Source organism: Podarcis liolepis, assembly GCF_965112155.1.
Source record: "Podarcis liolepis genome assembly, chromosome: 8".
Lineage (NCBI taxonomy): Eukaryota > Metazoa > Chordata > Lepidosauria > Squamata > Lacertidae > Podarcis > Podarcis liolepis.
Window position 1 is genome coordinate 81789129 of NC_139560.1, and position 16891 is coordinate 81806019.

Below are 16891 nucleotides of genomic sequence, written 5' to 3' on the forward strand. Positions count from 1 at the left end.
ACGTAAATAGCTGCACACACAAACTTAAGCTTTAAATGTTGCTGACATACCACCACAGCTATCACTTTACATTAACTGGAGGGCATCGTCCATCATCACATGTATGCACAAAACAACCAACTTGCAGGGACTTCTGTAGTAGTCTAACACGAACCTCAAATCAGTTCAATTATAACTTCAGAGGATATTTGGCCAGGTATTATTGGATGTTGTACACCCCCTTCCCTTTTCACTGAAGGAGAAGTGCAAACGTTTTGTGCAGGAGGCATAATAGTAGGTTTAAAGGTACCCCTGCCCATACGGGCCAGTCGTGTCCGACTCTAGGGTTGTGCGCCCATCTCACTTAAGAGGCCGGGGGCCAGCGCTGTCCGGAGACACTTCCGGGTCACGTGGCCAGCGTGACGAAGCTGCTCTGGTGAGCCAGCACCAGCGCAGCACACGGAAACGCCGTTTACCTTCCCGCTATAAAGCGGTACCTATTTATCTACTTGCACTTAGGGGTGCTTTCGAACTGCTAGGTGGGCAGGAGCTGGGACTGAAAGACGGGAGCTCACCCCGCCGCGGGGATTCGAACCGCCGACCATGCGATCGGCAAGCCCTAGGCACTGAGGTTTTACCCACAGCGCCACCCGCGTCCCTAAAAAAATAGGTTTAAAAAGTTACAAAGAGGCATCCAACCTCCATCTTTAGCCTTTTCACTTGTGGGAAACCAATCCCAATCTGTGTTTTTATCTTAATGCAGACCCTACAAAGCTAAAGAATTTAAGCCCATTTCAAAGCAACCCCCACTGATTTCAATGGAAATAACATTCAAGTATGCATCTTCAAAAGGCAGTTTCACAACATCCAAATTATTTTTAATAGTTCAGTGTTTTCTCCGTTTTGAGGGTCTAAGGGGTAGTTCTCACATTAAAATTTCAAATACGGAAAGCACCCCTGGGTCTAAACCGGAAATTGTAATATAATATCAGTTTGCAAGAGAGAAATTACCGTAGTGAAGATCATACAGAGGTCCTCATAATTATGTGTTTACCAGGAGCAGACAAATGGGAAAATATTTTCTTCTCTCTCAAGGGCAATAGGAAATGAGGCCTGATGAAGTACCAGTGTTAAGTGGTAGCTTTTTGTTTATTGCTACATGCAGAACAGAACAAAAAGTGTAAGGGAAAGCCTTGCGGGCCAGACGTACCAACAATTCATTGTACAGTGGTACCTCGGGTTACAAACACTTCGGATTAAAGACTCCAATAACCCAGAAGTAGTACCTCGGGTTAAGAACTTTACTTTAGGATGAGAACAGAAATGGTGTGGTGGCAGCGGGAGGCCCCATTGGCTAAAGTGGTACCTCAGGTTAAGAACAGTTTCAGGTTAAGAACGGACCTCCAGAACGAATTAAGTCCATAACCAGAGGTACAACTGTATTAGATCCAACTTCCCTTCTTTAAACAAAAGGAACCACGAACAATTTCTTATATGGGAGGTTAAGGCGCCGAAGGCTGATTTCTTGGCCTGTGATAAAAAGACTTCTGTTTCCACAGCCATACCTTTCAGGGGAGAATTTGCAACTGTTTGGCACCATTTTTAAGTGAATTCGATAACGTTAAATTTTTGGTGAAATTCTGACCCGACAGGTTAGGGATTTTTTTCAGAAAAATGTTTTTCCGCAGGTTAAGTAGTCAAGGGCTGATTTCTTGGCCTATGATAAAAACCCTTATGTTTTCACCCCCAAACCTTTCAGAGGAGAATTTGCAACAGTTAGTCACTGTTTTTGAGTGAATTGGTTAACGTCAGATTTTTCGTGAAATTGTGACCCTGTGGGTTAGGGATCCCATCAGTGCTTTATGGATCATTCTGCAATTTGTAAAGCATAGTGATAGTTTTTACTTAGAATGTCCTGGAGCACATTTAAGGAAACATAAGGTTTCTTCTGATACCATTTGTATTGTTTTGGAATACAGAAAGCTAATATGAGGAACTACACTAGCAGGATTGGAAATCTATGTTAGCCCATATCCATGATAGACCTCTAGAAATCAAATGTTTACTCAGGCCTTTGATGAACTGATACTTAAAAGTTGGGTGCTGGCTCCTAAGAATTTGAAATATTTTTTCTCTTAGAGAAGCTATTACATTACTAAGTGGGAATCAATTCCTATGTCAACAAAGGCAGCCAAAATCCAAGGAGCAGTGTACAAGTCATTTCCCAATCTGCAGGGGGCATTAGACTCATTCCTCAAACTGCAGCTTGTGCCACGTTGTAAACTTGTTTTTGAAATGTGAGTTTGTAATCTAGTTTGGGCTTTGTTAAGCAAGAGTCTGCAGTTCAAAGGCAGCAGGGGAGAACAAATCCTATTGGCCATACCCACTCAAAGTCCTTTGGTGTACCATAAATAGATCTTCCAGCCTCTGTCCAGAATTTTCAAAAGAGAATGCAAAGACCCCTAGGTCACAACATCTCTTTTCTGCGTAAGATGCTGAAGGTGGAAGAAGTGAGAAATCAGTGCAGCTACACAAACGTTTTCAGGACTGGGGCTTTATTTTATAATATTACGATCGTACTTTTTTGTCTCGATACCAGAAAAACTGGTTTACAGGAAGTCTCAAGCAGGTCCACCAGCTGCTTTTAGTGATGAACGTTGGAACTTCAGTCCTTTTAAGAGTACCACCACAGTATTGGATATTTGGAAATCCCTGAAACATTTCTTCTAAAAACAACAATAAAGTGCACACAGTTACATTTTACAACACAGCTGGTATGAGCCAGGAAGATGCTCTGCCAGTCTTCTTACAAGTCTTCTTCAAACCCCTTCCTGCTCTCTCCCTAAGCAGCCTCAACTATTTAACTGCGCAATCTGGTGCATGCTTACTCAGAAGTAAATCTCACTGAATTCAGTAGGGCTTATTCCTAAATAAATGTGTTTAGGATTGAAGGGACGTATCTATAGAATGGATAAAGTTTGATTAACTGCACTTCCACCATGAAAAAGGAACCCAAGGGGAAGAGGTCACTGTGAGCTTCTGCTGAGCATATCTCTATTTATGGGTACAGCATTCTCTTGGGTGGAAGTGCTTTCCTCTATTCCTTTATTTGTTCATAGACAACGTCTTAATAAAATAAAATAAAATAAAATAAGAGCACTGCCCAATGGTATCAAAGCCAGAGCTACATAAAAACCTGAGATAGTGAGTACACTATTTGTGGGGCATCTTTGATAGGAAACAACTGTCAGAATCTTGCATTAGGCAATTGCTTTGTTGCAATCCTAAACCCACTAAGGAGCAAACCTGCTTGAAAGTCAGTGGGACTTGGGAGTAAATATTATTAATGTTTATGTCTCCCATCTTTTGCATGGTCTAAATTCACTTTCATCCATGTGACTCTAGGCTGAAGAATGAAGGCACCCACTTAACCAACAGAAAACTTGGCAGACACGCACACACGATTCTGCTTGTGTCTGTGATATATAAACCACAGGCATTAGCAGAATCAATACTAAGCAAGTATCCATTTGAGTCTGTAGTACCTTCCAAATCCCTGCATTTTGCATAACCATTTCACCATGCCCCCAACTGATGGGAGGTGAAATCATTATCAAGTCAGGTATGGAGATAGTTGACCAAGCTGCTTTGGAATGAGAGCTGACATTAGGGTAGTTTGGTCTTGTCTGTCTGGGGTCTCCTTAAACACCTTGCGTAGGGCAGGAGGGAAGAGAAGGAAACTGAGCTCCTAACATATCCTTCCCAAGTTAACATTTTGGGCAGTGATACTACGCATATTCCCTATTGAAAATGGAAGCTATGGTGGGAAAAGAGCACCACCCTATAAACTGGGGCTGCACTTTTTAGAGGCTCACAACATAACCATGTCTGTCTGTTAGAATGCCAGTAAAAATCTGTAACAGTTTGAGATTAATCAAAACAGCCGATATGGTCCCTCAATCTGCTGGCTTTTTATAACATACTATTAGAACTAGCAGTATTTCTTTTTTAAAAACTTTGGTTTACCTTGATAAGGCACTGCCTGCTACTGTCAACTTTAAAGGTAAACCACAAAGCTGAGAAGACAAGTTACATTTTAAGATGATCCAGAGTCAGCCACACAATATGCAAGTTGTTAAAATTAGGAGTGTTTCATGGCAACAGCCTCTACTTATATGCTAGGAATAGAATAGTCTACATTTCTTTTGCAAGCAGTAGTTCTTGAGGAACTGAATATAGCAGTCAATTTCTTTCATTTTAGATGCAATGTAATACTTAGGTCCTAAGAGCATAGAATTGATGAACTGGAGACTGTCTATTCAGTTTTTGAATATCTCCCTGGTTTCCTTGCCCCAAACCCAAATTCAACCCCACACTGCATATACATATACTACACGTAGATGGCTTATATACTGCCTCAAATGTATTGTTCTTTCCTTTTGCTATGAAGCTAGTAAAAGAGTACACGAAGCATGAAATTATGCCATTCTGTTAGGCTAATGGCCTACAAGAATGGAAGTAAATTTTAAATGCATCACACTGTCCTGTGTGAAAAAAATCTCCAGGAATTCATATAGGTAACACAAATGATGGCAATCAGTTACAATGATGATGTCTGGAGTCATAAATCAGAGATATTTGCAAAAGGGTTCAGAGTCTCTGAGCCTATCAGACATTTGTTTACTCTTGGAGGTTTAGATATTCTGCTACATAGGAGGTAACTAGGACATGATGGCTTCTTGATTCCTGTCGATATCTTCTCTCCCTGAAGCATTGCTCCTAAACGCTTGAAAAGTAAGAGTAAACAGGCTGGAGGTGAAAAGGATTTGGTTACAGCCACGAGGGAGCTACATTTGGCAATTTATATCTATATCTTTAAAACCTTGCCTCTTAAATTCATTTGATACAAAATAATGAGATACATTTTTCATTTCTATGGGATCACTATCAGAAACAAAACTACCAGCATCAACTGATCTGCAACAAGTTATTACACTTTGCATGGAGGACATAACAGCACATCTAAAATAATAGATAAAGCTTACAGCTCATCATTTTCCTTTTTTTTCTCTTTTGCATTTCACATGGTCTATATTTTATTTTTTCTATACTATTAAGCAGCTCCAGTTAATGGCCCCCAAGCAGGTTTGAGAGGAAGCCTAAAGACTTCTTTTCTTGTGGTTCTGCCTCTTGGCCTTTGGTAAGCCCCAGTTCGCTTTCTATCTGCTCAAGCTCTGACTGGTCAAGCAGTTCAAAATCATCGCCTTCCTCTGTGTCTGTCTCTTCGCTAAAGTTTGGGTCGCCTTGCACAGACTGCAACTGGTCTCTGACAGCTGCGGACATCACCGATGTAACAACATCTCCGGCAACTGCTCTTACTAAGCTGAAAGCCGGGTCGCTGATCAATGGCAAGGAAAGGCCTGCTGCAGAGTGCCCCTCCTTATCCTGCCTGGTACGGCAATCTGATGTCGTAGAGAGATGGTCCTTTTTTCTCTCTTGACGGACAGGGATGCCAATGCTTGAATCGTCGTCATCATTTGTTCCAGCACCGTTTTCCACAGATGGAAATTCTGCGAGATCTTTTGCGAAAGCTTCCTCGTGGCGATCAAAATCTATTGAACAACCGACAGGAGAAGCCGTTATCAACAGCTTGTTTCTGTGATATGATACAACACAAATTTCTATTGAATAAATAAATGTCATGCCCACTTCCAGCAATACTCAAAAACAAAAACAAACGTCGGCATGTAAATCAACTTGGAAGGACTCCATAAAAGGCCAAAATGATTAAAGGTAAAAGACATGATGCCTACTGGGTACATCAACAGTTCCTCCCCAAAACAGACAAAAAGAAAAGGGAAGAAAAAAGACCGAGAGAACAAATATAGAGAGGTAAATATTAAAGTTATAAAGGGTACATTTAAAGAATGGTAATCAACTAAATTTTACTCAGAGCAAACGTATTCAATGAACAGGACTAAGTTAGGGCCACTAGGTCTATGAGTAAAATTTGTTGAATGTTACCCAAGATTTGGAAAGGCTGAAGGCCACTAGTTTAATATAGCATGCAGCTGATCTGTTATAAGTTCATTCAATTGCATTCAGTTTCTTTTTATCATAATCATAATAATTTTTTTATTTATACCCTACCTATCTGATTGGTTTGCGCCATCTAGGTTACTAACCAGGTCTGCCCTTACTTAGCTTCTTCAGTGACTCACATCATCTGATACCCTCAGACCATTTACATTCATGTGCATGCCTTATTCATTCATACGACACACTGAGAAGTGATCACTGATGATACAGTTACCAACATTTGCAAAGCAAATGTTAGCGAACAAATATTTTAGTTAGAATAGGAAAATGTCATCTGTGAATTGAGGGTGGTGGTGTCTAGTATTCTACCACTATAGTTTTAACACAAAGGTATCTACTTAAGGTACCTTTTTGTGCATAAATCATTAAATGTAGATTACAAGGTGAACTAAAAATAGACTTGAGAGGGCCAGAATTAAATAAAAGTGCTTTCATATGCAACCCCCCCCCCCTACAAATTTGGAAGCAAGATGCACGTACCATCAGATGTGTCTGTTTGTGGAGTGTTGCCCTCAGAAAGATTGAAAGTCCCATTGTCAGTCCAAGATACTTCTGATATATCAGTATCTGATACAGACATCTCTCTGGCCACAACTGTAGGGCTAACCTGTATTTTGAAAGAAAGAAAAACCTGTCAAGCATGGCACTCTTAAATTCTAGGCTAAACTGAATACCTATACATTTAAAACTTACACCATGTGAATTCAATCAAGTTAACTACTTGAATCCACTGATTTAATTGAAATAGTTGGATTTAAGTTATGTCCACAGATTTCTATGAGTCTAGGTATAACTTAGATAGCATCTCGAGAAATTCTTGCTTTATATACTTGTGGAATGCAAAGTTCTAACTACAAGATACAAGGAGAAAAAAACTGCAATTATGCAGCAACAATATTTTATTGTTGCTTCATTGTATAGTAATGTATTTTAACAATACATTGTTAAATGCACAATACAAGGGATTGTGAGATGCTCCAGAAGGCTGTCTCCATCCTGATTGAAATGGCAATACTGTTCAATGCAAGAGTAAAGTAATGCACACTGCAGAAAACTTTCCTCCCCTATCTTTATATATACACATTAGATGGAATGCATAAACAAGTGGGAGCTGTGTGCTGTAGGGAGAGGTGGAATGGGCTTGTGGGATCCTGATTCCCCCATCACATATACACTTTGAATGTCTGCACAGGACTGTTAATGCCAATATCTGCATCCTCCAGGTGCTGAAGAAGTAGACACGTGAAGTTTGTATTGTGATGAAATCTTTTTGTGTTGCAAAGGGTCCATAATACAAAGGCAGCTGTACTAATCAGAGCCCTGTTTCTAATTGCTTGATGAGTCGTGACTTTCATTTCCACGGACTGAAATTGATTGTGGTGGTACCTGTTGCGTTCACAAGACAAACCTCTCATGCCAAAAAGCAGGTTCAGAGAAAGAATGCCTCCTACATTACTCTAGGCTGCAGCCCTGTGAGCCCTCACTCCTGAGTAAGTTCTACTGAACAGAGTCTGACATGCCTCTGAATAAACAGGATCAGGCTGTAGAAACTTCTTAAAATTCCAGCACACCTGGAATTTGCAGCAAACAAGTAGAAAGGAGTGGACAACGCTTGAGAAATGTTTCTCTTTCCGGACAACGAAAGCACAACAGTCAGTATGCTTATTTGTAGTCTAGAAAACTCAATATAGAACCAACCTACCTTAGGACACAAGGCTGATACATCTAGTTCACTGTTGTCATCTGCCAATTTTGTTCTTATAATTTCTGGAAAAGATTACAAACCAATTAGCTTTCCGTTACCTACTTTGTTTGTCATACATTCCTAGGTTTTGTTGTTGTAGCTAACAAAGAAATCAAGAGATTTATGTGCATAAATTCTACATGTGTAAAATTTATTTATATAGCATTTATTTATTATATATTTCTACACAAAGTTTTACATGCACACTGCTTTACAATGCATTCGTAGTAAAAATATTCACTTTCCCAAGATACACAACATTGTTTGGTTTTGAAACTTTACTCTTATCACTCATAGGAAGCCTAAGTTTTTTTGGTACTTGTTTGTATTTGTGGATAAACTGGCAACCACAAAAATAACACATCCCTTCTTCTTTCCTCAAGAAAGCTGACATTACACAGGGAGAAAAATCTATTCAAAGCTGCCTGCTTACCAGCTCGCTCTCTCAATTTTTGGTTGATATAGTCCCAAACGCCAAAGTCCAGTTTCAGCAGAAGTGGCTTAATGTTGCTATATACTTTCTGCCCAAATTCATTGCATTTGAAGAGTGGGCACAAGAAGGCACATAGTACTGCAACAGAAGTAGGAAATATAAATAAGTAAGTTCTACCATTTTTTACAACAAGTTTGCAGAAAAGTAAACCTTTGAGCTATGCCATTTTTTGAATATTCTTTACAAATCCTTCTTGAAGCATATAAAATGGTCTGTTTCCAAGGAACATGCAAGTTAGAAATATCTATTGCTAAATAAAGCACTCTGTGTGTTTAGTGGGATCCACAGCGTCTAAGAATATATTGTGTGGGGAGTTAGTGTAGCATAGTGTCAAAGTCTCAATTAGTTCAATGGAACTTACACCTAATGTAAAAGTTTATGAGACTGCAGCATGATCTCTTTAAGGAAATAAATACTGATTTACTGCTTCATTTATTCAGGGAATCCAGATTTTTGCCCTTAAGAACTTCAGCTTTGTCAATATCACATTTTCCTAACATTTAAGCCACAATTATTTTGCTGCCAGGAAAAATGCAATTTCGTCTTCTTTTCAAGAATCTTAATTGCAATGGTGAATTCTGTGCAGAATGTGGTTTGCCTGTTGCTATGGGAATTCCCCCCCCCCCCCAGAAAGTAAAGTAACTATTGCATCCCTTAAGAACTGGAAGAAACTTACATAGAAGGTAAGAGAGTACAACTCCAGGAATGTAACTTCCTAAGATTGTGAAGAATGTGCACACACTGCAGACCAGGAGGCAAAACTGTTTAAGAGAAAGCATCAAGTAATGATTAGAGATATCACTGCCGCATTCAGTATCTAAACTAAAACATGGCTTTTAACATGTTCTTACCAACAGCAAAAATTGTAGAGCTACCTTCCATCACCATCATTTTAGTAAACAAATCAGAAGAGTGATGAAAATGCTTGTTAGCCATAGGGGATTATCTTTTGTGTCTTTGTCACTCACTTTCTTTTACACCACAACAGATACATTGTGTGAGTGAGGAGCTCAGAGAAAAGCTTCTTCTGCAGCTCAGTTGCATCCCCACCCAATCATTCTGGTGGCTGAGCCCCCACTTCAACTCCAAAGGAAATACAAAGTTGGGGGGGGGACAGGAAGTAATACGACTTTGGGTGGCCAGTCTGAACACTGCCCTCAGCTTCTTCAGATATCCCATGGTGGTGTGAGAGATGTGCACATGCACAACACACAACTGGAGTGTGTGCGTGCTTTCTGGGAAGTGAGGAGCTGTTTTAACCTGCTGCTAGTTTTAGCCCAATTTATTCCAAAGCTGGTAATTTAAGCAAGAGATATTTCCGCATACAGGCATCCCTTTTTACTAACGGATATTCTCCTAGTCATCGTGCAGAAGTCAGCTCACTACTGCTGGCATCCACAACAATGGTTAAGAGAGGAGTGGGGAGAGTAATTCAATTTATTGTACACATTCATACCTGTAAGATTTCATTAATCCCAAAACTGATTGGCAGCTCATAATGAGACCTGGTCCAACATATTTTGCGATCTTAAGTGGTTGTCTTGCATAATTCAAGCGGTGCAACACCAGGAAAAGCACTTGCAATGTTGGAAAAGGATGCTGGACAGAACAGTGAGACAGTGTGCTGTTGACTACAATCCAAAGTTATACTGCAGCATCTTTTCCACTATCTAAAGGGATCCTGGAACTTTTTTCTTGGGCTAAATAGTGCTTCATCACAATAGGCACCCATAAACATAGCTTTATGCTTTATGCTGTTGAGTATGTTAGCATTGCCTTCCCTCAAGATCAATGGGACCACTAAGTACACATATATATGGTTCTGCTGTTAACATCCTTGTTTATACATTGATTATTGACACAAAGTACCAGGAAGTTTATTCATTGGAACAAGATAAACTGCAAGCCTCGTTTTACCTTGCCTGGGTTCTGTTCTTTGAAATGAGACATTTCTTGGAGAAAGACAAAGAAACTCATCATTGCTTCTTCCATGCACTGGTTCAGCCTGATCCTGTATTCAGACTTGGAATCAATGACTTCCCAGCTGAAAAATTAAAACAAACATTAAAAACTCACCGACAAATAAAACAAACAGGGGCTTTGCTCTCAAATAATTTCACCTTTTTGTTACTCAACAAAACTAATCCTCAGTTATAGCCATAATATGATGGTTAGGCCCCTCCTGGAGATCAACTTGCTGCCCCGAGTGCTGGGTCCGACTACTCTCATAGGTCCACCTGCAACTACACATTTGTGCACAAAAATGTAGCATATATACAGAAGAAATGCATGTTTCCATCTGCATGCCAGGAAATGGAATCAGCTCCCTGATATACATACAGACAGCAACAAATACACATTTGCCACCCCCTAGCTTGTAAAGTGGCACTCAAACACCAGCCTTGTTTAAAGACAGCGAATGCAACTGCCACATCTTAAATTGTGCTTGACATTTCTGCACAAGAGCTTTTCCTGCTCTCAAAGGTTTTTTTTTAATCCCTCAACCACTTCTGTCAACGCTGGGCAGGACAAGAACTTTGCCACTCAGATTTACAGCTTCTATTCTTATATATGTTGCAGAAAGGCCTGAAAGCTCAGTGGCAACAAGAGGCAACAGGTGAACAAAATATATGGCCAAAACTGTGTGGACGGTACTGAGCTCTTTAATTGCAACTGGGTATATCAAGGTATCAAAGCATCTCTTCCTGCCTATTTTCTTTTTAAACAAATAATAGCATTCCTTATTGCAAAAGCAGTCTAACCTGTCCAACACAATCCAGTAGAAAACTGCCTTGCGAAGGCACAAGACATTAGGAAATACCACACACTTTCTCGCCCGTTTCCATGACATCTGCAATTTGGCAAGCACTAACAGTGAGGTGCGTCTGTCTCTTGTTAAAACATACGTCAATTTTTAACGATTCTGGTAGTGCACTGATGGCTTTAGGAATGTTTTATTCCTTAATATAACAAAATGATAAAACATCTACTTGGGTTTTTTTGCTTTGATCATTCACTGGATTTTTTTTTTTGGGGGGGGGGTAAAGTGATTTCTATGTTGCTTTTATTTTTAAAAAAGTTTTTGAAAGTGGCTTACAACAATAAAATGTATTTGACTGGATGTATAAAATTTGGATTTATAAAATAATGAGTGTGGTTTGGAAATGGTTTTAGTATAAAATAATTGGTTTATCACCAGATCAAAAATCAAAGCCCTAAGAAAACCAAATCCCTGTGCCCCTCTCCTGCCTCACCTGCAGACCTTGAGATACATAGGTAAGGATTATCACCCACTTTAAAATGAAATATTATTAAGCTGATCTCTTTCTCCTCCTGCTGTTGCAGCAAGCAAGCAAGCAAGCAAGCAAACAAACAAACAAACAAACAAACAAACAGTGTGCAACATTTTGTTATTTAAAGTTTATTCAGATGCTGAGTAATGCATGCATATCTGGGCAGTAGAGCCGCACCTGTCCAACCTGTCCCCACCCCTGGGCCTACCTGGTATTTGTGCCACATAATTGGTGCCTATGCATGTTAAGCCTCCTAGAGCATTAGCTTTATCCCTCAAAATTGGAGAAGCAAAGACTCTGTTACCAGGCTTGCATGTACTGAAAACTGAAGTCAGGACAGGACACAAAAATTTTAATCGGGTGACAGCAAAAACTGCATTTTTTTAGCAGGGGCAATTAGGATAAGATCTATTTGATTATTGATGTAAACCTCTAAAATGTATTTTGCATAGCTAAGTTTTTACCTTTTTCTTCGGTACATATAATGAAATGATTTTAGAATATTGTATTATTTTACTGTTGTTAGCCGCTCTGACCCGGCTTCGGCTGGGGAGGGCGGGATATAATTTTTTTATTATTATTATTATTATTATTATTATTATTATTATTATTATTATTATATTAATTTTTATTTTATTTTATTGCTGTGGCTAGCGGCTGATGCAAATAAAGATTCTTCTGATCTGATCTGACCTTACCTAAAAGTTTCTTTTTTCTTAAACAGGCACTTGAATCTCATAAATAGGTGCTGAATTCTCCTTCCATCTGCAAATGACTCTTCATAGGGTTCCTGCAACCTTCAGGAACAGCTTTTTGTAGGGTACATGGGGTGAGGTGGGAACAGGATCCCAGGAAGGCCTCAGTACACACTGTGGACTTTTAAAGCCCTAAATGACCTTGTCCCAGGAGCATCTCCACCCCCATCATTCAGCCCAGATACTGAGGTCCAGCTGCGAGGGCCTTCTGGCAGTTCGCTCACCGTGAGAAGTGAGGTTATAGGGAATGAGGCAGAGGGCCTTCTCGGTGGTGGCACCCGCCCTGCGGAATGCCCTCCAATCAGATGTCAAGGAAATAAACAACGATCTGACTTTTAGAAGACATCTGAAGGCAGCCCTGTTTAGGGAATGTTTGATGTTTCATCATGTTTTTAATATTCTGCTGGGAGCTGCCCAGACTGGCTGGGGAAACCCAGCCAGATAGGCAGGGTATAAATAATAAATTATTTATTATTATTATTATTATTATTATTATTATTATTATTATTATTATTGGACCTCCTCCTGCTGCCTCACAGCATGCTGCCTGAGCCCACTTTCCCCTTCTTGTGAAGAGGCCTTTAGTAAATTTCCATCACATTCTTACTTGCCTGTCCCAGGATAAATCCTGCCCAGCTTAGGAGGCTATGCATGCCCATACAGACAGAAATATTTAGCAAGCAAAGTGAAATAAGAATGTTTGACTTGAAGTTTTGGCTTTCTTCTGCTGAAAGCTGCTTAAACACAGAGGGACACGCATTCAGGATGTCACCTAGCAGTTGTGACAAGTGTTGCAGTCCATTCCCAGCATGGGCCAGAAGATTCACTTCTATCAGGTTCGCTGAAAATGACTAATGGTCTTATGCTGCCAGTTTGTAACCAGACATCTGCTCCAGGCAAAATAAACCACTGAGGTTTTCTTAGAAAGGTCAGTAACATCTCATATTACCGATTTAAACTCACACACACACACCCTGCCGCCACCCAAAGCTGTGCTGGAATTTTGTAGTCACATGAGCTGGTTAGTGTCTGCATGGATGCTCTAGTTCTGCTCCCAGTTAGGATGAAGTAACTATGACGTGGCAAATAAGGGATTATAAAAGCACAAACAAAATGCTAGCAATTACACAGCTTCCGGTATTCCCAACACCTCTAATAGCTTGAAAACAGAGATGAATATTCACCACCCAATTCAGCTTCTCATTTTGATCTGTTCCGTACAGTGACAAACTGATTCCCCACCCTCACTCTGCTCCTTTATTCCCAAAGGCTTTATTTGCTAACAATTTTTATTTTAAAATTGGAAAGGCTGTTCTTGATCATGACTTGTTTTTTAAACCCCCGCTGAATACAGAAATGAAAGCATCTATGAAGCATCTTTTGGGCTGAATTTGTAGGAGTTTTTAGTAAAGTGGCAGCTTGACACAGAAAGTTAGTAAGCAAACCCCCCCCCCCCATTTCTACAGATTCTGTTAGGGATAAACATAACACATAAAGGTAAAGGTAAAGGTACCCCTGCCCGTACGGGCCAGTCGTGTTCGACTCTAGGGTTGTGCACCCATCTCACTTAAGAGGCCGGGGGCCAGCGCTGTCCGCAGACACTTCCGGGTCATGTGGCCAGCGTGACAAGCTGCATCTGGCGAGCCAGCGCAGCACACGGAAAGGCCGTTTACCTTCCCTCTAGTAAGCGGTCCCTATTTATCTACTTGCACCCAGGGGTGCTTTTGAACTGCTAGGTTGGCAGGCGCTGGGACCGAGCAATGGGAGTGCACCCCGCCGCGGGGATTCGAACCGCCGACCTGACGATCGGCAAGTCCTAGGCGCTGAGGTTTTAACATAACATAACACATATGATGACGTAAACACATAACTCTAGAATTTGTCAGTTGCTTTTCTAGCATCTTTATGAAAAAGATAGAAAAGCAACCTATTAAAGCAGAACGAGACTCCTCCTATTTTTTTTTAAACCCCAAAAAGCTTAATGAATATCTGTTATCACAAAGAACCAGTGCTATTTTTCTATAAAACGAGCTCACCATGAGCTTCTCCCTCCTTCTCTTAGAATGGCAATGGTGCCCACCTGAGAGCTGATTGTGATCTCCGGGTTTTAAAAAGCCCTGCAAAGAACTACCAAAATTTCTAAAACCTTATCACCATTGATTGCACCACCATTATGCACAACACTTCATCAATATGCAAAGTAAGCAGCTCATCCCTATCCCAAAAGGCTTGCAATCCAATTAGGAGAGGACTAGGAGGCTGAGTCAGACTTTGTAAAAGCGTTACATTTTGAAGAGGGATTTGAAGGGATACAGCAAGGTGATTCTACTACTCTTGTAGAAACGAAGCTCAGGTAAACAATCCCTGATTGCAAAACAGTTCATGAAAAAGTAAGTATATTAAAAATGTTCTGAACAACCAAAGCCTGAGAGATACCTCCCTCAAAGCAATGGCTAAAGTCAACTGATGGCCCCAACACCACAGGACCAACCATCTCCTTTTCAATCCCTTGAAAGGAGACTTCTTCAGCTAATTAAATAGCAAATCTTTCCCTCTTCCATATCTGCCTTTGCAACTGTATCAGACTGGCTACATATAAAAAAAAATACAGGGAGGAATTCAACTTAGTGTTAAGGAGATCTCTTCATCAGGGCAAGCACTGTTGGTTGGCTGAAGGAACTACCTCCTTTCTCCTTCCCCTGTGTGCTGTTCTTGGGGGTTTTCATGACTCCCCAGAGCCAATTTGAGGAGGCATGTGGGGGGAGGAGAAGGCCATTTGCTTGGGTTTCTGCTAGAGGGACCTATTAATCAAATCCTTTCCATTTTATCTAAAAGTGGAGAGTACAAATACATACTAGAAAGCTATCCATGCAGCTTCCTCAAGAGAAAACATAAAAACATAGTTCACTTGGAAGGGAGATTGAAGGTGGATTTATAAAGGCTCTGAAAGAGAAATATTTAACTGGTAAATAGGCAATGACAAAAGAAAGATAAACTAGATACTGGGTTATTGAAAGCAGCAAGGAACCAACATACTCCATATTTGAAGGGGAACACCCTGAACTGGGCCCAGAGGTAAACTGGTAGTCAATGCAGTGGTTTTATAACAGGGGCTAAATGTGTTCTAAAGGCAACTCCAGCCAGTAATTTTGCCACTGCATTTTGGGCCAGTTGGAATTTCCAAGTCATCTTCAAGGGCAGCCCCATGTAGAGTGCATTGCAATAATCCAATGTGGAAGTTACCAGAGCATGGAGTATGTTAGTTAAGTCATCTCTGCCACAGTTAGCAAACCAGCCATAGCTGGAAATAGGAACTCCAACTATTGAGGCCACCTGAGCCTCAAGGGACAAAGTTGGATCCAGGAGTATCTTAGCTTACACTTCCAGGAGAGTGCAAATCCGTCCAGAACAAACTGTCTTCCCACCTCCTGGACTTGAGAACGTGAAACACATAACACCTCTGTCTTTAAGGATTTTGCTTCAATTTTTTGTCCCACATCCAGCCTATCACTGCCTCTAAATACCCATCTAGCACCTCAGACACCTTTCCCGATTCGGATGGAAATGAGAGATAGAACTAGATAACGTCTGACATTTGTCAATCAATTTGTTCCAGAAATTGAACCAGGCCTGTGTGCTTATTAAACACATTCTTATCCTATAAAGTGAGAGTGTGGGTAGGTACTTTTTATCCCAAACAGAGCACATGGGGAGGGTTTAACAAAACCCCCATCTTAACAATAAATGAATGCTGTGCATGGTTAGGTATCTGGAATGACAGCACTGAAGTACAGTCTGTTAGGGAGAAAGATCACTAAAAACCCTCAGGGATTTCTGCGCTTATAGTGGTATACTAGCAGGTTTTTCAGATTTGGGGGCATGCTGCCACGCAGTGTTATCAATATTCAGCTAGCATTCCACCAAGGTAAAAAGGTAAAGGACTCAAGAGCTCAGTGGTTTAGACCACAGTGCCTCCGCGCCCCCATTCCAGTACAAGCTACTAAAAACCTGCTCATTGTATCTCAAAAAAGCCTGGCTTTTATCAAATCTCTGGAAAGCGGCATGTGTATAAGCATCATCCCGATTTTGGGGGTGGGTGGGTGATGGAAGTGGTTTCACATCACTTCCGTTTGAATGGTGCAAGCTGTCAGTTTGGAAACTCAGTTCAGAGGAGAGATATGGCAGAGAGAGATGATGGCACTGAGTCAAAGTACTGCCCATGATAGCATTCATTAGCTGAAAACAACATTTGATCACAATAACAAAGTTCACTATACCTCAGGGAGACACGCAGTTCCTCTTCTAATTTCCTATACTTTTATAAGATGAGAATTCTAGAATACTGGGCATTAAATAAATGAAAACAAACAAACAACTATCTCTGTGTGCATGCTCATAATGTAGGCATTTACTGGCTGGAGAAACATGTAAGGGGTGTGACTACAGTCAGAAAACTTTTCTCAGCTCAGGCTCAGCTCTCCAAAAGTGTGAAAAGGACAACCCCACTCTCTCTAACAAAAGCAACAAG

General features: G+C 40.6%; 1 protein-coding gene across 2 annotated transcripts in view; it reads right to left on the reverse strand.

Moving 5' to 3' along the window:
* Positions 1-2516: 2516 nt before the first annotated feature.
* The window catches only part of RETREG1 (reticulophagy regulator 1), a 48427-nt gene continuing 34052 nt past the window's right edge, over positions 2517-16891 (reverse strand). For both annotated transcript variants that reach the window (XM_083519491.1, XM_083519490.1), the window contains exons 4-9: positions 10233-10359; positions 8992-9076; positions 8256-8393; positions 7781-7845; positions 6559-6685; positions 2517-5591 (exon numbers count right to left, since the gene is read on the reverse strand). In XM_083519491.1, coding sequence (XP_083375617.1) covers positions 5107-5591; positions 6559-6685; positions 7781-7845; positions 8256-8393; positions 8992-9076; positions 10233-10359 — 1027 coding nt within the window. In that variant the 3' untranslated portion in view covers positions 2517-5106. The remainder of the gene's footprint in view (positions 5592-6558; positions 6686-7780; positions 7846-8255; positions 8394-8991; positions 9077-10232; positions 10360-16891) is intronic.